The 26,815-nt window shown below is 39.6% G+C and overlaps 1 protein-coding gene across 1 annotated transcript; it reads left to right on the top strand.

The window, feature by feature from the left end:
• The first annotated feature begins 626 nt into the window (after positions 1-626).
• On the top strand, positions 627-24,924 carry LOC130870048 (zinc finger protein 883-like). Its single transcript, XM_057762625.1, has 6 exons — positions 627-734; positions 3,241-3,367; positions 4,960-5,052; positions 7,789-7,881; positions 20,705-20,799; positions 21,347-24,924. The coding sequence occupies exons 1-6, from the start codon at positions 717-719 to the stop codon at positions 22,925-22,927; spliced, it is 2,007 nt and encodes a 668-aa protein (XP_057618608.1). The 5' UTR covers positions 627-716; the 3' UTR covers positions 22,928-24,924.
• Positions 24,925-26,815: the final 1,891 nt, after the last annotated feature.

The raw sequence follows: 26,815 nt of genomic DNA, 5'->3' as shown, positions 1-26,815 counted from the left end.
AGAATACATGTGAGCTGGAGCAGAGACACGGGAGAGAATACAGAACAGAGAATGATGAGAACAAAGTATAACGACACTCTTCGGAAGACATCACGGTGCATACTAACCTAAATAATTAAAGGACTTTTAAAATTCTGCCTGCCACGTTGCTTGTATCGGACATTGCTGCCTTACAGAACTGCTTCCCATTTCAAAGCTCAGAGTTGGGAAAACACAGATCAAAACTGCCACGATGTGATTTCCACTTGTGAATAAGATAAATACGTGTATTTCAGTCGTACATCCGTAAATCCTTCCGTTGTAGGTCGAGGGCAATTGTTCAATACGCGGCTCTGATCTAACACGGGGTGGGGGATGGGGGAGGAGCCCTGCCTGGCAACACCTGTGAGCTAGAACTTGCTTTTATATTTATTTATTTACTCATTTATTTATTTATTTTATTGCTTGACTCACGCACTAATTGGTGCTGTCTACTGTCACTCTAGCCAAGCCCGAAGTCCTGTCCAATCGAATGCAGCAACATGCGATCTGCCCAATCAAGCACACAGACTGATCGCTGCGGGCAGGCCTTCGCTGCTTCCGCTGTGGCCTTTGTCTGTCCCCAGCCATCTTAGATCTGTAGTTTATTCTCCGGTAAGCGATCTGGAGGTTTGGAGACTGCTGAGCCCTCTGTCTCTCGTGACAGTCGCTGCGGGGAGGTCCGCGGAGGACGACAGATGTCACAGCTCGCTATGGTGAGTGCGGGCGTCCCGCAGCGGTGAAGCTGTCTGCAATCCCCTGCCACGGTCCTGGGCCCGCCCCTCCTGCGCCTGGTCCGCCATCCCGGGCCTTGGGTGCTGGGCCAGGGTGTGTGTGTACTGTAATCCGCAGATTGCCCGAGAGGACCGGGAGGGAGATGCTTTGAATCTCTTCTCTGCATTGGGGGTTGCTTCCAGAGAGGAGCTGGGTCGTAGAGTCTGCAGTCCCTCATCTGTCAAGGAGTCGCAGCCCAGTGCGGCGACTAGTGAGCTAAGTAGAATCCCCTTCGGGGACCTCCCACTCACGTAAAGCTATGACAGCAGCTGGCCAAGAGAATTTCATGATAAGTTCGAAAGAAACAAAATTAATTTATTAATCAGGGATAGATTAAAGCCCGCGCTTTTAGAGAAAGTAAGATGCCCTTAGGGCTTCGCAGTGGCTTTCTCTGTGTGTCATCTTGTGGATTTCTCAGTTAAGGTTCCCTGTAAGTTGATGTCCTTACATCAAAGTACGGTGCTTAGGCAAATACTAAGAGTCAAGTAAATTTTAAACACTAAGGTAAATGTTTGGTTTTCTCATTTGTCTGTAGAAATCTCAGATCTCACCTTAAAAGGATTAGGAAAGAGTTTATTCTGGGACAAATATGAGTCACCCTGTTCAGAAGCATGTATTTAAGTTGCCCTAAATGACAAGTTCCAACGTGGATGTGGTTACATGAGCTTTTATAATGCAGAACAAAGGAAAGTCATAAGTCAAGGGATTTATCAAAGACACTAGTGGGCACATTAGGTTAGTTAGATCACAGCCAGGTGGTGGGAACTGCTGCAGATCTGAGATATTATCTGATGGCGGTCTTAGCTTTTGGTTTGGTGGAGGCTGGTGGTCTGCTCTGTGGATACATGCCCAAACTTTAAGCTAATAGTTGATGTTAGGCCTCATAGAGCTAGCGAAGATGAATACTAAATGGCTGTTAAAGGAGCTAACAATAACAACCAATTCTGGCTCACTTACAGTGTCTGACTCTCCAAAATCATGATGTTCCAATCAGGCAGGAAGGCTTATAAAGGCTTTAAAACACATTTGGAATTTTTTTCTCAGGAGGAAGGAGACTTGAGTTTCTACTCTTTAAGAATTCTCAGGCTGAGGAGTTACCATCAAGCCTGACAATGTGAGTTCCATCCCTGGGACTCACATGCTGGATGGGAAGAACTACTTCCTATGAATCGACCTCTCCACTTACGTGTTGAGGAATGATGACAGAAAGTAATAAAAGTCATTGTTTCAACAATTAAGCCACCATGCTTCTATAAGAGCAGAAAACTATAATTTCTAGCATACTGGTCTCAAATCAGAACCAAAGTATTTCTGTTGGAGTGCATGCTGCAGTGCCATGTGTGGTCTGAAGGAAGGTGGCAGGGAAGGTGCCAGATGTAGCCTGCATGAGCATGGCCAGAAACACCTGGATGCACTAGGTCTTTGGTTTTGAATTCATTTCAAGTCATTGGGTATTACTTTTGCCCATTATTTTCTGACTCTTGTATTCAATGACTTTGTAAGGAATAGGACAATTCTGTGGTGTCTTGGATGAGGACCCCACATGCCCTTGTTCCATCTAGACCCGCTGCGTACCACTGTACTACACCACCAGCTTTGGTGATTCTTTACAGATTTCTTGTTGCCTTTATATGGTTGAGATGATTTAAGACATGTACTTAACCTGCTGTCTTACTGTATTCTCACTCAGCCTGTTTGACTTTAATGTGCTTTAAGAGAACAATCTTTCTATGCTTTGGATTACCCATGCAGTCAGTGTTTACACCCTAAACTAAAAGTATAGTTTTAATCTTAAATTATGAATTCTTCCATGCCCCTGAGTAATGTATCTACTGTGATAATCATTTGCTGAAGACAGCAAGAGGTTGAAAGTAACCTTATACAGCAAATATTCACCAAAAATGTTGGAAGTAACATGTGGATATGGTTTGATAGCATCTGTTTGTGGTTATGTTTGCTGTTCTGGTCTGCTGGGAGCAGTAAAGTAATATCTTCCCTTGTAAAACTCTGTTAAAATTTTCCATAAAGAACCCCTCATTCCTTTCCCATACCATATTTTCTGTGCTGTTCAGTAAATACACAGTGAAGCCCTTTGTAAGGGGCAGAAGGACAACACAGGGAAAGAAATGAAGAGTTAAAATTTGGGCTCTCTCAGTCAACTTAATAAAGAGAGAGCGTGTGTGTTTTCATTCCTTAATGTGTTATCCATACCCTGTAGATTGTTTCTGTCACAATTCCTTGGAGAGTTCTTTGCTCATAGTTTTGTGATTTCACGTTAACTAACAAAAACAGTGTTTGTATTGACTTTGCTTCCTACGGCGATAAGAGACACACTGAACTGCTGCTTCTTTAAGACACTGCCAAGTCACTCCTACACAGAGAAGAATAAACCCAGTTTTTGTTCCCAAGTATGAGGATTTGGGCTCAAAGGAAGTGTTGCCATTCCAGGAGTCGGTGTCATTTGAGGACGTCGCTGTGTACTTCACCTGGCAGGAGTGGCAGGACCTGGACATTGTCCAGAAGCTGCTCTACAGGGATGTGATGCTGGAGAACTATAGCAGCCTGGTGTCCTTGGGTGAGTGTGACTCCCTGTAATCCTCTTAGCAGTTGTTTTCTGTAAGTATGGGAATGCTCAACCTTAGTATTGTACTCTAATTTTAGCTGATACATGAGAATGACACACATTTCTGGAGGGCAGTGTGGTTTTGTAATATACTTTTTTTTTTTTTGGTTTTTCGAGACAGGGTTACTCTGTGGCTTTGGAGCCTGTCCTGGAACTAGCTTCGTAGACCAGGCTGGTCTCGAACTCACAGAGATCCGCCTGCCTCTGCCTCCCGAGTGCTGGGATTAAAGGCGTGCGCCACCATCGCCCGGCGGTTTTGTAATATACTTACACAACATGTAGTGATCAGATAATAATAAATCATCACTCAGAAACACTACTTCTTTGTAATGGGGAAAATTTAAATCTCTCATCTATTTTGAAATATTCAGTTTGTGTTTGCCCGCCATATATTTACTTTCATATTATAGACCCATAAGTTACTCATTTCTTTCTACATCTATCCCAGTAAATATTATGTATCCTCTCCTCCTGACCCCCATACCTTTTTCACACTGTGTAACCACAGTTTATTTCCCCAATTTCAGTTTTTCCCCTTTAGCTTTCTCATGTACCTAGAACACACAGCATTTTTCTTTTTCTGACATAGCTCACTTATATATTGCAGCTTTCCTAGGGATACACAGGATATCTGTTCACTGTGGATACAGGGGGACTCGGGGACCAAAGACATGCCCTATAACTTCCAGCTTTGCAAAGAAATGCGTTTAGTAAGGTTAAAGAATATAGCGGGGGAAATAGGTTGTCCGGAAACTTCTTGCCAAGCAAGTGTGAGGGCCGGAGTTTTTTCTTCAAGCCTGTGTATATTGTTATCTTTGTTGTTGCTGTTATGAAATACCCTGGCCACAGCTTAAGGAAGGGAGTAATTATTTTGGCTTAAAATTCCAGGACATAGTCCATTACAGCAGAGAAGTTTTGACTAAGGCCTCTGGTTACATTGTCTCCCCAATAAAATTCTAGGACATAGTCCATTACTACAGGGAAGTCGTGACATCAGGAGGCTAAGGCCTCTGGTTACATTGTCTCCCCAATAAAATTCTAGGACATAGTCCATTACTACAGGGAAGTCGTGACATCAGGAGGCTAAGGCCTCTGGTTACATTGTCTCCCCAATAAGGACACCCACTGGAGTGATGAATGCCCCTGCTCAGTTAGTTTCCTTGCCCAGGGAACCATATAACTTATCCCCCTCCACTACACCATCTCCCCAGCCCCTGTGTTCCCCTCCTAACATTTTGTTCCTAGTTGTTTCTTTTTTAATGATTTCTTGTGCTTAAGTAGCATGCGTTGTGTTTGCAGTTTCATTGTGTTTGCTTTCTTAGTCTCCTCTGTTTATTTCAATATTCATGTTATTTGGAGTTGTGTATCCTGTAGTCTAATGCCACTTAAGGATAATAGCCTCATCTGTGAAGGGGGTAAGTAAACACTTTCTAACAAAGTCTCAGATTCATGCCCTGGAGCCAGTTCTTCTCATGGAAGGGTATCTGTCATCGGGAAACCTGACTACAGATTGGCAGAAACTGGACTTGATTTCTTATTTACAGGCTGCTGCATGATCAAGCCTGAGTTGATCCTCATGTTGGAACGTGAATTTGGGCCATGGACGGCAGCAGATACCTCAGTCTGGAACATTCCAGGTCAGTCAGTGTGTACTGGATAAGGGAAAGGGTCATCAAATACCTGTCCTGGTGAGCTGGTCTTGCCAGATTTTACCCAGAGCCAGTCTTGAATGAGGCTGGCCTTATGGATCAAACAGAGCCCAAAGAGGTTTCTCCACTTAAACCCCTCTTCCTGTTTTGTTGCTCAAGTATGTTTTGTAAAGATGTAGTCTCTTTTTTGAGGTCAAGTTTAGCTAGCAAATGTAATGACAACATGCATGATTTTATGTTGTTGTTTTTCTTGACATGTTTTCTTTTCCTGTCTCAATGTGTTCCTAGGGAGTTGAAAAGAAATACTTATTTGTCCTGTCTCAGAGTTTCTATTGCTGTGATAAAAATCCATGAGCAAAAGCAACTTCTAAAAGAAAGTATCTGACTTTATGGTTTCAGAGGGTTAGAGAACATGATGGTGGAACAAAGGCATGATAGCAGGGACAGCTGAGAACTCCCAGCTCAAACTAAAAGTAGCTGGCAAAGAGGCACACTGGGAATGGCACCAGTCTTTTGAAACCTCAAAGTCTGCCCCCAGGGACACACTTCCTCCAGCAAGGCCACGCCTCCTAATCCTTCCCAAACACTTATACCAAATTTAGACCAAACATTCAAACATGGGCTAATGCAGGTCATTCTCGTTCACCCAAATGTGTAATTCCTCACTAGCCCACACAAAGATTCCATTCATTCCATTTGGTAAACAAATGAGATTTTTTAATATTAAAGTTAGAATATAGAGGTAGCTTTGAGACAGTAGTATCATGCCCAAATCTTAACCCTAGATAGTTCTTACCTCTTTATGTCACATGAAGTTGGGCAGAGGGCATCCTTAGTGAAATCTCAGTTGACTATTGCACTGGTAAACTCATAATGGCTATGATTGCCTTACACAAGATCGTCATAAGGTAAGTCAGTCAGCATTCTAGCGTGGGGTTTGTGGGGGGGGCGGACCCTGAGCCCCTCACTCCTTGTTAAGAAACTATTGATGGTTGATGACTGTTGAGGAGGTAGAGTCAGTTTTCTTTAGGGGTGTGACTCCTGATAGGTTGGGCATGCTTTGTAGATGACCCCACAGACACCCATGGGTATATAGTAACACACATTACAGTCAGTGGGTTATTAAAGGGGAGGGGAAGGGAAGATATGAAGTTATGAGTGAGGGGGGTGGATGTAGAGGAGTTAAGATGAATCACAATGGATATGATCGAAATAAATTATATATTATGAAATTCTCAAAAAATTTATAAGAATATTATAATTTTTTTAAAAAAATCTCATTTGAGGGGTTTATGTCAGCCTTTTGAAAGAATGTAAAAGCCACATTGCCACTACCATGGACCTAATATCTGAGATATATTTTTCTTTATTTCATTGCCATGACTGAACAGATGGCAATGTGAGATGGTGATGCACATTTCAAACACAGAGGAAATAGCTGTGCTACTCTTAACATAATGCCCTTCGCTCCTGCCCATCCACTAGGACAATATTTTTGTTTTAATGAATGTTCAAGTGTTGACATGTGCCATCTTTCCTTTGTCTATTCCTATGCTGATTGACATCTACATTGATGATGTATCTTGACTTTTAAAACAGTTGCTTCAGTAAATGGGAGTACAACTGTCTTGGCATAAGACTGACTTCATTTTCTTTTCCTCCATATGGCCAACTGGAAGATCGTGACAATGTATTTTGATCATATAGTCCACCAAATCCAGTCAGTGCCATGCTTATGGAACAAGGGCACCCAGCCAGGGACTATTTCACTGAAGAGCACTGGCTTTCTTTCTCCAGCAGGCTTCAACTACCAAAGCTCCTCAGCTAGGAGTGGAGATTTATGAGTCCCTCTCCATCCATGATGGAAATTCTGTCCTTGATCTTGTGCACGTCCTGTGTAGGTCCAGTTAGTGCTGCCAGTAGATCCCTGTGTGTATTACCACCTACTTGTCCGTAGGTAGTCATTCAATGACCTCATCTCTAAAGAAAATAGACTGTCCTTTCCCAAAGGCATTAATTTCCCAGAAGCCAATCACCACTCAGCTTGGGTGGAGGGAACTTTATGACCACCTCCCCTCTCCATGATGGTATTTTGCCTGGCACAATCTCCATGAGTTCATATATTTGGTTTCTTAGAGGCAGTGCTTATGCGTTAAAACATTCTTTATTTCTTTTTCCCAGCTTAAAAAAAATCTGATTATATTTATTTTAGTTGAATGAGTATTTGCTTGGATGTATATATGTATACCAGGCATGTTTCTTCCCCTACAGCTTTTTTTTTTTTTTTTTTTTTGGTCTTTTTTTGCTCTGCCTGCTTTATTTTCTATGAAGTTATTTTGTATTTTACTTACTTCACTAGTTGAGCTATTTCCCCTGCAAATTTTCTGGGTATTTTTTTGTTGTTGTTGTTGTTATTTTTGATGTTTTTATAACCTCATCTAATTCAATTGCCTTAAGTATGTGTGGTTTTTCAATTTCATTGTGTTTTTTATTTTTCTATTCTGTTTACTTAAGTTTAAGAACAGTCATTATTTTAGGCTATAGTGCAGCTTAATGCAATTTAAGGGCAATAGTCCACTCAGTAAAGAATCTGAATATAAATTGTGTCTCCAGAGAACTTCAAAATTACACATCTTAGCAGAATTCCTGAAGTGAGCTTGCTGTCTTTCATTGTTGGTGCTAACTTGGCACATTTGGATAAACTACCTCATTTCCCTTTTGCAGGGTACTGCTTGGTAAGACCAGAGTTGAATACCAAGCTGCAGCATGGATTTGAGCCATGGAGTGCCTCACAAGCCTCACTCTGGAGCATCCCAGGTTTGTTGGCACATGCTGTCCTAGGGAAGGCAGCAGGGTAAAGCTCAGCAGATACTGGTTATGTTGATTGATCTCTCTATACACACTCTCACTGAACTTAACCTAAGAGACAACGGTCTCCTGGATCTCTCAGACACTTTATGCAGTGCCCAAAAATGGTTCCCCATGCCTTCCCATATCAGATCTTCAAAGAAGATCTAACAGTAACACTCAAGTTACTCAACAAAATAGAAACCAAAGGAACATTTCCAGATTCCATTCATAAAGCCACTATATGATACCAAAGGGACCAACGGAAAAGGAAAATCATAAACTAATATGTCCCTTGTGAAGACAGATGCAAAAATTCTCAATAAAATACTTTACAAACAAAATCCAAGAACCCATATAAAAGATTATCACACAGTCAAGTCAATTTGACCCCAGAGGTGGAGGGCTGGGTCAACATCTGTCAATCAATAAATTTAATCTACATAAACAGACTAAAGGTTAGAAAACACATGATCATCTCAATGGATGCAGAAAAGGCCTTTGACAAATTAAAACCCCTTCATGATGAAAGTCCTGGAGAAACTAGGGATACATCAGGCCTATAGCCAGCATCAGTCTAAATGGAAAATCAAATTGTTTTCCCCAAAATCAGGAACAAGAAAGACTGTCCACTCTCTATATCTTTTCAGTATATAGTACTGAAAGTCTTAGCTAAAGTGATAGGACAATGGAAATCAAGGGGATGCAAACGGGAAAGAACCCAAAGTTATCTTTGTTTGCGTATGATATGATTTTATCCATCACCCTATTTTATTTTTATGTTAAAGTGTGTCTTCCTAGATTTTTTTTTTCCAGCACATATATATGTTGGGTTTCTTTCCTCCCAGTCCTGCAACCATTCATGTGGCTTGGTACCTTTATCAGTGAGGCATTCTCATCTTGCTTGCTCTGCATCTGGGTGATGGCTGCAGACTGTCTTTTTCTCTTCCCAGAATTCTCCTGTTCTCGTCTCTCCACCTCTACTTCCTGCCTGGTCACCCTGCCTATACTGCCTGCCTGGCTACTGGCCAATCAGCATTTTATTAAATTAAACTATGTTAAAACAATACAACTGAGAAATCTTTAAAGGGTTTAAGATCATTGTCCCACAACACCCCCCCCCTGTTTTTCAAAACAAGAATTCTGAATCTAATCTCCTTTGTTTAGCTTTCTTCCTGACCATTATCCATAACAATGTATAACCAACACTCTAAACAAAGAAAAACATCCATAATCCATTTTTGAGGAATGTAGGCATAGTTTTCAAGGCTACTTCCTGCTGATTGGGGGTACTGATAATCTTATGGGGATCTAAAAGAAAAGTTTGAATTATGGTCAAGTCCTGACTAGAATATTCTGTGAGGGTTGATCATCTCAGCCAGCATTCTTGAAAATGTTCTGGAGGCAGAAACTCCAGCAGAGGTCCTCTGAAATGTTGAATCATCTGGACCATATGCTCTTATTGAAGATTCTTTAGGGCGTCTTCCTTGATCAAACCTGATTTTTCTTAACCCAGAATAAATTCACAGCCTCTCATTTCCTGTGGAAACCAAAGAAAAGCCTCTTCTCCAAAGTAACATATCTTTTGAAGTCAAGGTATTTTTAAAATACCTATCTTGGATTAATTTAGCAGCATTTATAAACAAATGTCTTTTAGCAGCTGTTGCTCCTTTCTCATCATTCAAACAATTCAAAGAGAACATAATAACATATAGTATCCAGGTTCTCTGTGTTTTCTGTCTTTACGTGACTTTATTTTAAATTCTATTTCTTTTAATTTTACTTTTAATTTTTGGTTTTTTGCAACTACATTTCTCTGTGTATCTTTGACTATCCTGGCTCTTACTGTATAGACCACGTTGTCCTTGAACTCACAGAGATCTGGCCTACCTCTGCCTCCCAAGTGCTGGGATTAAAGGTGTGTGCCACCACACTTAACTACTCTCTTTCTTTCTTTTTTTATTTTAAGGACTTTATCCTTTTTCTTTTCTCTAGCAAGCCTACATATATTTTTAAACACTCTCTAAATTTTTTAGAAGTTTTCTTCATCTTTGAATCTATCTTTACTGTATATCTCGCTTTTTCTGACCACATGAGTCTCTAATTTGCTAAGCGACATGGCTAGCATTAAGGTCATGACTTTGACGGCTAGATATACCCCATTCCTAAGCTTTCTGAGAGTCTAGCCTCATGGTGGAGGTATTGACCAGAGCCATGTTTATTGCTGCAACTCTATGGAGTTTCAGGGTCCCTGCCACCACCAAGAAGCATGCTATTGGCTACTTATACCCACCATTTAAGCATTTGGTGATGGAGCCTCTTAAAAGAGCAGCAAGGTTTTTGCTTCTAGAACTGAGTCAGGAAGCCTCTCTTAAATGAGGTGCACTTACCTTTAGCAAACAGAACTCACCTGAGAAAATGCTACCAAGAAGCCATGCTTAACTCTGTTCTTTTTTGTCTAGAATTATTTCCCAAACTCTCTCAGGTTTTAAGTGGATTTAGTTGTTCACGTTGGTGCCATTCTCTCCTGCCTGGTCCTGCAGCCGTTCAGCCCCAAAGAAACACACAGAGATCTACATCTATGATAAACTGGTTGGTCTAATTAACCAGGCTTCTAATTAATTTGTATAATTTATATTAGCCCATAATTCTTGTCTGTGTTAGCCACGTGGCTTGGTACCTTTATCAGCAAGGCATTCTCATCTTGCTTCCTTTGTGTCTGGGTGATGGCTGCAGACTGCTTTTCCTCATACCAGAATTCTCCTGTTCTCATCTCCCTACCTCTACTTCCTGCCTGGTAGCCCCACCTATACTTCCTGCCTGGCTACTAGCCAATCAGCATTTTATTAAATTAAATTACATTAAAACAATACAACTGACAAATCTTTAAAGGGTATAAGATCATTGTCCCACAGCATATATAGGTCTTTAAAGATATTTTTGTTGGTTAGCTACTTTACCTAACAGCTTATTTGCTTTCTTTCCTTTTAAATCATAGTGGGTTTTGTTGACACACTATTCTGTTTTCTCTTTGATTGCTTTGTAGACAGTTTTCTTTGTGTTAATGAGGAACCAATAACAATAACAAACATTTTCTTTAAAGGACTTAAAATCAGTGAGACAAAACTGAAGGACAGGTATGATGTATAGTGGTGAGATGTAACTACAAAGAATGTTTACCTGGTGGAAAGGAAAGAAATATATGTTTTGTTTGTTTCTTTTGTTTCTAATCTTAGAGACGATATTAAAGTGACCTACATTTTAAGTAATTATTCATTGCTTTTATTTGAACTTTGAGATGACAGATTTTTTCTTTTATCAAAAACGGATTTTTTTTCTCACATAATATATTCTGATTATAGTTTCTCCTCCCTCTACTCTTCCCAGTTTCTGACTACCTCCCTTCCCATCCAGATCCACTCCCTTTCTGTCTGTCATTTCTAAGGGCTAATTAAGTAAAATAAGAAAAACCAAAAACTAACACATTGGAATTGGATAAAACAACAAAACAGAAGGAAAGGATCCCAAGAAAAGGCACAAGAATACGAGAACCCTTGTTTACACACTCAGAAGTCTCATAAAAACACTAAAGTGGAAGCCATAGTATATACCCAGACCTGTGCAGACTCATGCAATTCCTGTGCATGCTGCCTCAGTTTCTGAGCTTTGATCATATTGATTTAGAACATCTTGTTCTTCTGATATCCTTTATTTCCTCTGGCTATTAGACATGTTATACCCACTTTTCCTTGGGGTTCCTTGAATTCTGAGGAGCGGGATTTGGTGGAGACATCAAATTGAAAGCTGTGAGTTTAAGATCTCTCTTTCTCAGAATAATACATAATTCTTGCAGTGGGTCTCTGTATATGCTCCCATCTGCTGCACAAAGATGATTCTCTGAAGATGATTGAGAAGGGACTGATCTATGAGTATAGCAAAATGTCATTAGGAGCCATTTTATTGCTTTTCATTTTTTTTTTTAATGTTTGATTTTCCCAGAGGTCTCTGGACTGTATAGTCTCTGGTTCTTAGTCACCCAAGCAGTGTCTGGTTTGGGTTCCATCTCGCTCACAGAGTTGGACTTAAGTTAAATCAGACATTGGTTGGTTACTTTTGCCACCATTGCCCTAGCATATCTCCCAGGCAGGATATCATTGTAAATCAAAGGATTTGTGGCTGGTTTGGAGTTTACATTTCTCTTTTGATAGTGTAGTATACAGAATACCTCTCTGTGCCAAAGATGTCAGAACCTAAGTGATGTGGGATTCCCCTCTGTGTGCTGTGAATATTCTTTATTACCATTAATTAGCAAAGAAGCTGCTTTGGCCCATGGCAGGGCTGAATAAAACTAGGTGGGGAAATTCAAGCAGAAATGTATGGAGAGAGTAGGCAGAGTCAAAGAGATGCCATGTAGTCTTCTTCCTAAAATGTGGAATTGCTTTGAGTTTCTTTACATTTAAGTTAATGTTGAATAAAGCTAGCTGTAAACTACCATTATTATGTTAAGGTATAGTCTTTGTGTCCCTAATTTCTCCAGGTCTTTTATCATTAATGGGTTTTTGGATATTGTCAAAGATGTTTTCTGCCTCTAATGAGATGATCATATGCTTTTTTCTTTCAGTTTGTTTATATGGAGGATTCCATTTATTGATTTACATATGTTGAATCATCCCTGTATCTCCAGGATGAAGCCTACTTGATCAGTGTAGATAAACTTTTTGATGTGTTTTTAGATTCATTTGCAAATATTTTATTGCGCTTTCCTATCTGTGTTCATAAGGGGCTCAGTCTGTAATTATCTTTCTTTTTGGAGACTTTATGTGGTTTGGGTTGCAGGATATCTGTGACTTTGTTTTGAAAAAAAAGTGGGTGAAGAGGACAATGTTCCTTTTTTTTTAATTTTGTGAAACAATTTTTGAATTTGTGAAATAATGAGAATTGATATTAAGTCTTTGAAATTCTAATAGAATCCTATGCTAAAATTCTCTGGCCCTGGCTTCTTTTGAGTTAGCAGAGTTTTAATAACTGTTTTGATTTCACTGGGGCCTATAGGTCTTTTTAAGTTGCTTATCTATTTTCATTTAACTTTGGGAAGTGATAGATATCAAGAAAATTATGGATTTCTATTTGATTTTTGAGCTTCCTAGAGTACAGATTTTTAAGGTGTGTTTATTCTCTGAATTTCCTCATTGCCTGTTGTTATGTCCCTATAATTTTTTCATTGATTCTTTGTCTTTTTTCTTTTTTGTTTGTTTCTATTTTATTGATTTCAGCCTTTAGTTTTATTCTTTCTTGCCATCTACTCATTTTGGTTATGATTTTTCTTTTCTCTTTGTTCTAAAGCTTCCAGGTGTGCTGTTAAATTACTAGTATAAGATCTCTTCAATTTTTTTAAATGTAGGCATTTAATGCTATGATTGCTTCTTAGAATAACTTCCATTGTGTTCTAAAAGTTTTGGTGAGTTATGTTTTCATTTTCTTCAATTCTAGAAAATCTTTGATTTCTCTCTTGACCCATTTTTTTCTTTTTTTTATTAAAAATACTTTTTATTTTACATACTGTCCTCAGTTACCACTCTCTCTTCTTCTTCTGCCCCTAGCTCCCCCTTCCCATCTCTTATCCACTCCTCAGAGGGGTTGAGGCCTTCCATGGGGAGTCAACAAGGTCTGTCATACCAAGCCCCCTTTCCCATGAAGACTGAGTAAGGTATCTCACCATGGGAAATAGGCTCCAAAAAGCCAGTTCATGTACCTGGGATAGGTGCTGGTCGCACTGCCAGGGCTCCCCTCAACAGATCAAGCCACATAACTGTCACCCACATTCAGAGGATCTATTTCTCTTGACCCATTTTTTTGTTAGTAGTGAGTTGTTCATTTTTCATGAATTTGCAAACTTTCTGTTGTTGTTTCTGTTGTTGTTGTTATTGTTGTTTTGTTGTTGTTGTTGTTTATATCCAGGTAGATTTCATGGTGGTCAGATAGGATGCAGAGTGTTATTTCAATTTTCTATTACCTGTTGAGACTTGTTTTGTGTCCAAATACTTGGTCAATTTTGTAGAAAGTTCCATGAGGTCTAAGAAGGTATATTCTTTTGTGTTTGGATGAAATGTTGTGTAAATATCTGTTGGGTATGTTTGGTTTATAATATCAGCTAGCTCCAGCATTTCTCCATTTAGTTTTCGTTTGGATGGCCTGTCTCCCCTACCAATGTTTTTCAGTGTGTGATTCAACCTGTAGTATTGTTTCTTTTATGAACTTAGTACCCTTGTGTTTGGTATATAATTGTTAATAATTGCAACATATTCTCTTTGTGGAATTTTTTCCTTTGATGCATATGTAGTTTTCTTCCCTATTTCTTCTTATTAGTTTTAGTGTGAAGTTTATTTTATCAGACATTGAAATGGCTACACCAGACTGCTCCTTAGGTCCGTTTGCTTGGAATATCTTTTTCTAATGCTTTTACCCTGAGGTGATATCTATCCTTGATGTTAAGGTGTGTTTCTTAGATGCAGCAGACAGACTGACTCTGTTTTCAAATATAATATGTTAGTCTTCATATTTTATTGGAGAATTGAGGCCATTGATGTTGAAAGTTATCAATGAGCAGTGATTGTGAATTTCTGTTACTTTGTTATTGTTGTTGTTGGTGTTGTTGTTGGTGGTGGTGGTGGTGGTACTGTGTGTCCCTTCTTTTGACTTTGCTGGTCTGAGACAATTCCCTGTTTATTCTTGTTTATAGTTAATTTCTTCAGGTTGGAATTTTCCTACTAGTATGTACTGTATGACTGGATTTGTAGATATTGTTTAAATTTGGTTTTGTCTTAGAATGTCTTATTTTGTCCATGTGTGGTGATTGAAAGGTTTGCTAGGTATAGTAATTTGGGCTGGCATCTGTGAGTTTGCAACACATGTGTCCAGGCCCTTCTGACTTTTAGAATCTCCATGGAGAAGTCGGGTGTATTTTTAATACTTCTGTCATTATATGTTTTTTTCCCTTTTTTTCCCCTTACAGCTTTTAATATTCTTTCTTTGTTCTGTACACTTACTGTTCTGATTATTATGTGTCATGGGGACTTCTTTTCTGGTCTGGTCTATTTGGTGTTCTATGTTCTTTTTGTACTTTGATCAGCATCACCTTCCTTAAGTTAGGGAAATATTTTCTATGATTTTGTTGAAAATATTTTCTGTGCCTTTGACCTATGTTTCCTCTCCTTCCTCTAGTCCTATTATTATTAGATTTGGTCTTTTCATAGTCTCCTAAATTTCCTGGATGTTTTGGGTCAAAAGTTTTTTAGTTTTAACAATTTCTTTGACCATGGTATCCACTCCTCTGTTGTGTGATCAATGCCTGAGGTTCTCTTTTCCATCTCTTGTATTCTGTTGGTGAGGCTGACTTTGAAGTTCCTGTTAAAGAACCTAAATTTAAAGATTTATTTTATGTGTGTAGTAGGGGCTGCGGGCCTCTTCCCACAGCCCGGCTCATGGTTGCCTGGCTAGCTTATGCCCCAAAATAACGACACACAAACTCTATTCTTTTAAACACTGCTTGGCCCATTTCTGTTCATGTATGTAGAACCCCAAGGAGCGCTTACCGGGAAGATTCTAGCCTACGTCCATCCTGGGTTGGAGTTTCATCGCGTCTGCCGGGGAGAGGGGAGCATGGCGTCTGCTCCAGATAGCAGAGCTGTCGAGTCTGAGCTCACTTCCTCTTCCTTCCAGCATTCTATTCTGTTTACTCCACCTATCTAAATTCTGCCCTATCAGATGGGCCAAGGCAGTTTCTTTATTAGCCAATGACCTTCCTCCATCATTTCCCCTTTTTCTGTTTAAACCAAAAAAAAAAAGGAAGGCTTTAACTTTAACATAGCAAAATTACATACAACAAAACAGTTATCAAGTAAAAATTACAATATTTACATCTATTTTATCTTTATCATAACTAAGGAAAACAATAACTATCTATATATTCTTTAACTCCCTCAAAGACTCCAGAAGGATATAATATTACCTAAGCAAACAAGAAATAAGCAACTTTCAAACTCTAGAAATGACAGAGACATCTTGCTGCCTGGACAGCCACCCAAAGTTCCTCTGTACCGTTGGGGCATCCATCTTCGGCTTACAGGTCCATAGTGTCCAGCAGACATTTCCATGAAGCAGGAAATTTCAAAGGCAGTTCAGTCACTATCTGCTGTGTCCTGCAGAATGTCTCTCATGAATTCATGTCTCTTTCATGAATCAGGAACCCCAAAAGATCATTTCACCTTTAGGCAAGTTCAGCAGTCCTCTCTCTGCGGGTTCTTTGTGTCCAGTTTATACAATAGTCCAGGCAAGAGCAGTTTCTTGCCCAAATAGCTATCAAACTCCCTAAGAATCCTCTTCGATGCCCATCTTCTTTCTTCTTGAAGTAGATTGGTGCTGCCAGGAGCAGAGTGTCTCATTGTCATGAAAAACCCTAAGTTATTAAAACATTTAAAATGCCATATTCTGTAATCTTTGAAAGATATGATGAATGCCTATCTGAAATATATCCATGCACATCTAGAAAATCTAACTAACATGACTACAAACTTGACTATTATAGATAACTATTCATTAACAACTTATATACATTACATTTTTAAGTGAACTACACAATCACAATACCTTAATATCAGAAATACATATACATATAATAAAATTGACCTTAAATTAATATCAGTAAACCAAGATTCATATCAATGCAAATTATTCACATCTATATTATCTCCCTCTTTAAGTGTAAAAGAACATTTATGAACAATATATGGGAACATGGGCGCAGTTTTTTCTCTCCAAACTGCTTCCTGCTGAATGGGGGCGCTGTTATTCGGGTCTTTTATGGGATAACCTGTCTGCTAGGTTCATCTCAGTTGGCAGTTGAGCGAAGCAATTTTTTAAGGGTGTTCACAGCAACCCTTCAGGAGGGCGTGGTCTATCATACCATATTGGGATCGAAGAAGCAATCCACAGTGTCCCATCCTCTGTGAAAACAAAAGAAGAATCTCTTTTCCAAAGTATCATATCCTTAGATCCAAATTCTGAAGTCAAGGTATTTTGAAAATATCTATCTTGGATTAGTTCAGCAACATTTATAAACAAATATCTTTTAGCATCTGTTGCTCCTTTCTCAGCATTAAAACAATTCAAAGAGAGCATAATAGCATACAGTATCAAGATTCTCTGTGTATTTTCCATCTTTGTGCAGCTTTATTTTAACTCTATTTTGTTTACTTTTACTTTTGTTTTATATTCTCTGTATATATTTGTCCTGGAATAACTCTGTAGACCAGGCTGTCCTTGAACTCACAGAGATCTGTCTGTCTCTGCCTCCCAAGGAAGTGGGATTAAAGGCGTGTGCTACCACACCTTGAAGTCTCAGAGGTCAATCTCCCTCTGCCTTCCAAGTGTTGGGGATTAAAGGTGTGTACTACCACACCCAACTACTCTCTTTCTTCCTTATTTTACTTTTAAGAACTTTAACTTTCAGCCTGCATATATTTTTAAACACACTGTAAATCATTTAAAGTTTTCTTTTGTCTTTGAATCTCTCTTTACTGTATATCTCTCTCTCTTTTTCTGACCACATGAGTCTTTAATTTACCAAGCAATATCAGTAGGACGAAAGTCGTGCCATTCCTTAGCTTTCCAGCCTCATGGCGGAGATACCAGCTGTAGCCATGTTTATCACAACTCTGTGGCGTTTCAAGGTCTTTGCCAACAAGCAAACTGCAGCATTACATCCACAGACAACAATCAAGTCCTCTCTCTGTAGTCGGCCCTCCTGCCTCAAACAGTCAAGAGTTTTCCCTGGCAGGATGGCCCAGAAAGCCGGCATTTTAAAACAGCACAACTTTTTTCCTGCTACGGCTGAAAACCGAAAAGCATGCCTTCAGCTTTTCACCAACACCGTTTTAGGTATTTCGTGGCAGGACCTCTTAAATGAGCTGCAAGGTTTCACAGCTGAAGCTGAGTCAGGAAGCCTCTCTTAGATGAGAGCACTTGCTTGCCTCTAGCAAGCAGAGCAGACCCGAGAAATTGCTGCTACCAAGAAAACACACTTTACTCTATTCTTTCCCAAGCTTTCTCAGGCTTTCTGTGGATGCAGTTATCCACGTGGGCGCCATCTGTAGTAGGGGCTGCGGGCCTCTTCCCACAGCCCGGCTCATGGTTGCCTGGCTAGCTTATGCCCCAAAATAACGACACACAAACTCTATTCTTTTAAACACTGCTTGGCCCATTTCTGTTCATGTATGTAGCACCCCAAGGAGCGCTTACCGGGAAGATTCTAGCCTACGTCCATCCTGGGTTGGAGTTTCATCGCGTCTGCCGGGGAGAGGGGAGCATGGCGTCTGCTCCAGATAGCAGAGCTGTCGAGTCTGAGCTCACTTCCTCTTCCTTCCAGCATTCTATTCTGTTTACTCCACCTATCTAAATTCTGCCCTATCAGATGGGCCAAGGCAGTTTCTTTATTAGCCAATGACCTTCCTCCATCATATGTGTGTGAATATATATATATAGTATTCTGCCTGCATGTATGCCTGCAGGCCAGAAGACAGCACCAGATCTCAATATAGATGGTTGTGAGCCACTATGTGGGTGCTGAGAATTGAACTCAGGACCTCTGGAAGAACACACAATGCTCTTAACCACTGAGCCATCTCTTAATTGCAAAGAACCTAAATTTTTAATTTCCAGATTTCCCTTAGTTTTCTTTTATTGATGCTATTTCCACTTTCAAGTTTTGAGTTGTTTCACTTATCTCCTTCTACTTTTTTGGATTTTTCCATACTTAATGGATTTGTAAAAATACTTTTTAAAGACCTCTGTTATATTCACAAAGCATATTTTAAGGTTGTTTTCTTGCTCTCCAGCTATGATGGAATACTCGGGGTCTGCTGGACTATAGTGGAAAAATATAGTTCTGGTTGTTATCGATTGTATGTTTACCCTGTGGGCTAGGCATCTGGTATTGGCTCCAAAGCTACAGAAAGACCTTGTCTTGAAAAACCATTTTTAAAAGTGTCAGGACAGTTCTAAAGGGAAAAAACAGAAAGGAAGTAGGAAACAGTTCATACTCCAAGCTCCCAAGGCCCCAAGGCCAGAACTGTAAAGTAAGCCCAACTGTAAGGTAAGAACAAAGATCACCAACCAACAAAGCCAATCAACCGACCTTTACACCTCTTTTCCAGAAAGTGTCAAATACATTGCTCCAGTATGTCAGACTGACTCTGTCTGGCAGCTTAGGCTTGGAGAAGAAATTGATTGCATTTATCTTGGAGTACCTTCTAGTCTTGGGTCCTGAAAATGAGGAGCTCACACAGCAGGAAGACTGGACACATTGACACCATGAGAGATGGCCACATGAGGAAATTGTGGAAACTGCAGGTTCAGATGCCAAATCACTGAGAAACTTAAGCAACAGGAAATGTGTGCTATGAAAGATTTGGTGGTCACAAACTGTGAGAAGTGAGCCCTGGTCACTGTTTGTAATTCACTTCAAGGAATGGGAAGCTGAGAGCATCATTAGCAGATGGTTTGGCCTCTGGGCCCTCCTCCCAGCAGCATATGCTTGGCGAGCATAATAAGACAAGGAACTCTGAATTTAGTTATATCAGATCTAGATTTTCAGTCTTCTTTCTGTGGTGTGATTTCCTGTTGGTTGGTTGGTTCTGAAAGCATCAAGACCTGCCAAGTCCCAGTTTCCTCTGGTCTTCCACAGTCCAAAACCTTTGCCTTAGACTTCCCTTATTGAACAAAAATGGGGCCTTTGAAAATGATTCTGCTCGATCCATAAATTAGAACTTGTCAGTATCAGAATTGGCTCCTTTGATGTACACAGGGAGGTTTCTTGACTGAACACAGCCCTGTTGCTCACAAAACAGTGCCCATTTCAGCTCTCAGCAAGCACATAGCATCGAGGGTGAGTGAGAGGAAAAAAGAAAAGCATTAAATTTAACTTAATCCTAAGTATCCCAATAGTAGAGAACACAGGTAAAATGTTTCTCTGATAATTTATATGCTTTCTTTCTTTTAACGTATTTTTACTCTATTGCTAGTATTTTCTCTCTAGGAAAAAAATATCTCTCCAAGACTATTTTAAAATAGTCTCCAAGAGAACATTTTGTTGTTTTAGGAAGCCCATGTAAATCCAGAAAATGGGGGGGGGGGAATGGGAAAACTTATACTAAGTGAAGAATTTGAAGAGCTGCCTTCTTATTTTTTTTTTGTTTGTTTTTCACACAAAAAAATCTGCATAAGTAAATAATTGACTGTGTCTCAGGACAAAGGAAATTAATTGAATTCCACATGCATAGAAATCCTTTCGCTAGCCTTTATTCTTGCTTATTCAACTATGCTTACATCCTTTAAGAAACTGATACCGACAACCATTAGTTCATTTACAAAAGAGGTTCAGTGTAGAATAGCACCTCAAGCCCAGATAATATATTAGAAAAATGGAACAAAGGATAAATGACAGGTCAAATTGATGTGTGGAAATCTACAGCTGAGAAGGAGATGGATACTTTACCTTTCTTGTTTGAACCAAGCACAGCAAAGCCTCAAAGAAGGCTGACTAAGTCCTGGGAATGCCTATTATTGAAATTGTTAAATTAATTCATTGAAGACTAATATATTTATTTATCATAAGTTAATATTTTAAAACTTAGGCCTTGAAGATACAAAATACTACTATATATTTGAATTTCCTAAAAATTCTTTGTATGATTCATAGACATAATTTTTGTTTGTTTGTTTGTTTAATGTCTTTTAGATGTCCATAATTTAAATGACTTGGGAAATCAAGAGACACGCTTGTGGCAAGTTGAAGTCACCAATGGCATTACATCATATGAACAGATGGTTGAAGTAGGTACAATTTTTTTTTTTTTGTATAAGCTAGACCACATTTAAAGTCTAAACATTCAGTAGTGCTCTACTTACTCAGGAACTTAATCCACAGCAGACTATACTAACTCTCCACAATGAGACTGATAAGATGCAGGTTGGAAAAGAACCTGATAATTTTAATGTAACTGAGACTAATAGAGCATCTTAGTGTCCATTTTAGAACCAAACTTTGCAGTATATACTTACTTGGAGCCACTGAAACTCTTCCATTAAAAGAAAATTTTGCTGATGTATAAGAAATGTCATGTGTGGGAGATCTCTAAATAAAGTTTGGTGAATATGGCAGTCCTTTGGATGATGTCACATTTCTTGCCCAAGACATGACTTAGGTAAGACAGAAAATTTTTGAGTCTCATATATACTAAATAACATTTGGTAGCAAGGCTAAACTCAGTAAAGAATATGAAATACACAAAGAGTAAGAAATCAGACTTGAGAAATATCAGGAAACAGATGCTAATATTATCATGGGTTATAAGAATGTAACAAATTTTTATGTCTCAAGGCAGAACTACAGATTCAAGAGAAAATGCATCAAGGGGCAAAACCATATGAATATAAAGAATGTGCGGAAACACTTTATCAGAATTCAGAGCACACCTTGAATCAAACATCTCAGTCATATGAGAACTTTTTTGGATGGGAGGAATGTAGAAAATCTTTCTATTACCAGTCCACCCTTACTCAACATCAAAGATTTCATATAGGTGAGAAGCTCTATGAGTCTCCACAATGCTGGGAAATTTTCCCCTGGAAGTCCCAAGTCAGTGTACACGAGACATTTTGTGGAGGTGAGAGACGCTATGAGTGTGAAGAATGCAGGAAGTCTTTCCACCGGAAGGCAAACCTTATTCGACATCAGAGAAGAACACATAGCAGAGAGAAGCCCTATGAATGTATAGAATGTGGGAAAACTTTCTACTGTAAGTCAGACGTCACTCGACATCAGAGAAGAACTCATAGTAGAGAGAAACCCTATGAATGTGTAGAATGTAGTAAAACTTTCTACTGTAAGTCATACCTCATTCGACATCAGAGTAGAACTCACAGTAGAGAGAAGCCTTATGAATGCACAGAATGTACTAAAACTTTCTACTGTAAGTCAGATCTTACTCGACATCAAACGACTCATAGTGGGGAAAAGCCTTTTGAATGTAACGAGTGCTCTAAAACATTCTACTATAAGTCAGACCTTGCTAATCACCAGAAAACTCACACAGATGATAATCCCTACGAATGTAAAGAATGTAGGAAAACCTTCTGCTCCAAGTCAAGCCTCAATCAACATCATAGGATTCATACAGGTGAAAAGCCCTATGAATGTAATGAATGTAAGAAAAGTTTCAATTCGAAGTCAAACCTCACTGAGCATCAGAGAAGAACTCATACCAGAGAGAAGCCCTATGAATGTAACGAATGTTGGAAATCCTTCTACTGTAGGTCAGAACTCATTAATCATCAGAGGACTCATACAGTGGAGAGATACTATGAATGTAAAGAGTGTAATAAAAATTTCTACTGTAAGTCAAACCTCAATCAACATCAAAGAACTCACACAGGAGAGAAACCGTATGAATGTAAAGACTGCAACAAAGCTTTTTATTGTAAGTCAAACCTCAATCAACATCAAAGGACTCATACAGGTGAAAAACCTTTTGCATGTAAGGACTGTAGTAAAGCTTTCTATTGCAAGTCAAGCCTTGTTAAACATCAAAAAATTCATTCAGGTGAGAAGCCATATGAATGTGAAGAATGCAGGAAAACTTTCTTCCAAAAGTCAGATCTCACTCGACATCAGAGAACACATACCGGTGAAAAACCCTATGAATGTAAAGACTGCAGCAAAACTTTCTATTGTAAGTCAAACCTCAGTCAACATCGGAGAACCCATACACATCCAAAATCTTATGGGTGTAAAGAATGTAGGGAAACATTCTATTCTAAGTCAGAGCTCACTGAACATCAAAAAAGTCATACAGATGAGAAACCCTATGTGATGTTTAATATTGATTGTCAACTTGACAAGATCTGGAATCATCTGGGGGACAGACCCCTAGCCATGCCTGAGAAAGATTATCTAGATTGAGTTAGCCTCTGGGGATGTCTGATTGATAATCTTGGTTTAATTAATTGAAGTGGGAAGACCCTCCATAAATATGGTGGCATCATTCCCTGGCATGGGGTTATGTACTGCATGAAAGGGGTGGGGCACCATTCTGTAGACTGGGGTTCTGAACTACATGAAAAAGAGAAAGGTAGATCAGGCATGACCATTTGTTCTTTGCTGCTTCCTGTCTGGATGCCATTTGACAAGCCACCTCAAGCTCCTGCCACAGTGACTTTCCTACCATGAAGACCTGTACCTTCAAACCAATACAAGAAATTAGTTCTGAGAAGTGAGGTCATTGCTCTGATAAATTTGACTATATGGTTCTTAAGCCATTGACAGTGGTTTTCATGAGGAATGTAGAAGATTTTAGAACGTTGGGCAAATAAAACTTTTGAAAGCTATGCTACAGAGGTAAATGATAGAAGTTTATAAGACCAGGAGGCAGAGGGAAGTACTGACTGGAGGCCTGGCTCACAGTCTTCAGAGGGGAATGAGCACTGCCAAGAACTTAACTGGAGACCATTTGTGTGATCCTTTCCAAAAATCTGGCTTCATTTTACCTGTGCACTGGGAACTTAAGTAAAGGTGAGCTTAAAGGAAATGTGCTGAATTGTTGAGTGAAAAAATTTTCCAAGTAGGAGTGCATTCAGGCTGTGGCATACCTCCTGGTAACAGCACTTAGAAAGGTTTACAGTGAAAAAACTTCCATTGAGCAGAAGATAAATACAAAAAAGATTAAAACTTGCAGCTTTTCAAGGATTAAGAAATCTAAAGCAAAGCAACAGCTGTAGGCAAGGCAAGTATGGAAAGGGAGGCTGTGAGTGATAAAAGAGAAACACCCTGCTCTGCCCCAAAACAGTAGGAAATGCGTCCCAAGTGCTATGCTGCACCCATCAAAGGCTTCAGCTTGTGAAAATGCAGATTTATTTGAAAGAAAAGAGCCTGGAGTGACAATGTTACTGAAGGAATGATCTACTTTTGAAGACAACATCCTAGGGAAGAGTTTCTGAAGGGTCAACACACTCTAGGTAACAGCTGTGATCCAAGAGGGCACTTCACAAGTTTTATGTATGTGATATTAGTTTCATATGAATATTGAGGGGGTCAGGTAGACTTGCTTCATAGTTTCAAAAACCAGCTGAGGGTAGGCATAGTAGGTCAAGACTGGAGTCTCTACATGGAGGCTCTGAATGCCCACTGTATGAACTTGTGAAGATGAACTCTAAGTTGCCATGGAGACTCTAGTATATAAGTGATGCAAGGACCATGGAGGCCTACACCAAGGAAAACTACAGACAAGTAGTGGGGCCAATGGTTGTATGACATCGGCAGCAGAGATGGAAGGATGGGACATCTCAAGTATTTTGGAATCCAGATGATTCTATTACAAGTCTCAGATGTTGGACATAGAGCATCAAGATTTACTGTTTTATCTTCTGGATTTCAGCCCCGATCTTTTTTTTCAAGAATGGAGATGTTTACTCTATGCTTTTATGTATTGGAACCATGTAACTTGCTTTTTGGTATTAAGGGTCATTGCAATTGTTTCAGATGAAACTTGGACTTTGGATATTAAAACTGTGTTGAAACTATTGAAGACTAGAGACTTTTGGTGTTGTACCTAACACATTTTGCATTATGAAATGGCCATTAGCTTATGGGGACAAGAGAGGAAAGTTATTACTTAACAGTGATAACCATGTTAGGTTTGCAAGGAATAAAGTTGTGATGGCTAATATTGCCAGCTTAACAGGATCTGGAATCTCCTGGTAGATGGACCTCTGGGAATGTCTGGGAGAGATTAATTGGAATGGGAGCAGTTGCTTTAAATGTTTGCAGTACCATTCAATGGGCTGGAATCTAGATTGCGTGAAAAGGAGAAAGATGGCTGAGAATGATTCTTGACTGTGGATGCCATTAGACCATCTGCCTTGAGCTCCTGCCACTGTAACCTCCCTGCCTGGATGGATTCTGCCTTTGAGCCATGAGACGAAATAAACCCTTCCTTAATTTGCTGTGTCAGGATATTTTATAAAAGTCACAGGAAAAGTAGGTAACACACCCAATGAATGTTTAAACGTGTAGGAGTGGGGTTGGAGAGTTGGCTCAGCCATTAAGAGCATTGACTACTCTTCCAGAGTTTGGGTTCCCTGCTCCAGCATGGCTCACAGCTGTCTATAAATCCAGTTCCAAAGGCTTCCATGAGCAATGCACCCATGTAGTAGTGTGCATACATGTATGCAGACAAAATACTTGCATACATAAAATAATTTTTAAAAATCTGTTGAAAACTTCCTCATGTAAGTCAAACTTTATGACATCCCAGAATTCACATAAGTGAGAATTCATTTTAAAGTAAAGAATTTGGGAACCTTTTTTATCAAAATTCAAATTTCAGTAAACATCAGAGAATTCATGGATGAGAAAAAAGAAACCTTCATGTATAGAACCCAATCTTTGCTTGAATCAGAGAATACATTCAGTTAAGATACTGGAATGTAAAGTGAACACAATGTGTCTGGGAGACAGAAGCCCCACCCATTTTCCTAGAAGGGCTGTATCCCCTGGAGACTTATTAGTCTTACTACCTTGGTGAATACAGCATTAGAAGGTTCCAACTAGGTCCATTTTTCCTGTTGAGCACATTGTGCCCCGGAATCTCCCTCCCTACCTGTCAGTTTACTGAGAATATACACAGCTGTATCCATTCCTTGTCACTCAGGTGAGGGCTGCCCATCTTGGAGACTTAAGCTTGTTCATTCCCCACTTGAGGACTGTATCCTTCCAGGAAGCTCCAGTCTCTGTGAGCCCGTTGTTCCTGGGAGACTTCAACCCCTTTCATCTCCCAGGTGAGGGCTGTATTGTGATAATCTCCAGCTTCACATTGTCCCAGTAATCACAGCATAGCCACCAGCTTCATGTAAAGCACACTTGGTGAGCTCCATCCTGTCAACACAACGCATCTAAGAAGCTGCAGCCTCACCTATTGCCTTGGTGACCAAAGCAGTTCTGAGTGGCTATTGCCCATCTCTTCATGTCAATAGGCACAGGATGCCTGGGAGTCTCCAGTCCCATCCAGTATATATGTTATACTCAGAAGCCTCCAAACCCATTCATCACCCAGTCAGGGCTATATGCCTAAGAGACTTCAGACTCATATGCCACCTCTTTGAGCACAGTTTGTACCTGGGAGACTACAAATAAACCTGTGGTCCTGGTAAGCACAGGGGGCCTAGGATGTTCTATCCCTTGGCTCATTTCCTAGGCAGAGGCTTTATGTCTACAAAGCCCTAGTGCTGCCCATCATTTCAATGAGCACAGCAGACACTGGCTTTACTCAATACCCTGACAAGAATAGCACACCTGGAAGTGTCCTGTCCAGACCAAACCATCTTGGAGAGAATTGTGTGGCCAGTCATGGTGAACACAGCATGAACATAAGCTTGAGTCCTGTCTCCTGCATGAAAATAACCCAACACCTGGGGCTTAGAGAACAAGGAGTTGACATGAAGAAAAAAATTCAACCAATGACCTGAGTCCAGACTGCAAGTCCCAATATAAAAGCACAATTTCTACAAAAAGGCAAACTAAAAATTATGAATTTTGCAATAATAATATCTAGTTTAAGTAAATAATTAAAAACTTTAAGGATGTTCAGATAACTCAAGAAATATGCTTGACGACCCCAAAAACTCCACCAAAGAACTTCTACAGCTGATAAATACCTTTAGTAATGTGGCAGGATACAAGATCAACTCCAAAAAATCAGTCGCCCTCTTATACACAAAGGATATGGCAGCAGAGAGGGAAATAAGAGAATCATCACCTTTCATGATAGCCACAAACAGCATAAAATATCTTGGG

Source organism: Chionomys nivalis, chromosome 1 (assembly GCF_950005125.1).
Source record: "Chionomys nivalis chromosome 1, mChiNiv1.1, whole genome shotgun sequence".
Classification (NCBI taxonomy): domain Eukaryota; kingdom Metazoa; phylum Chordata; class Mammalia; order Rodentia; family Cricetidae; genus Chionomys; species Chionomys nivalis.
Note: the sequence above shows the minus strand (reverse complement) of the source record. Positions and strands in the feature narration are given on the sequence as shown.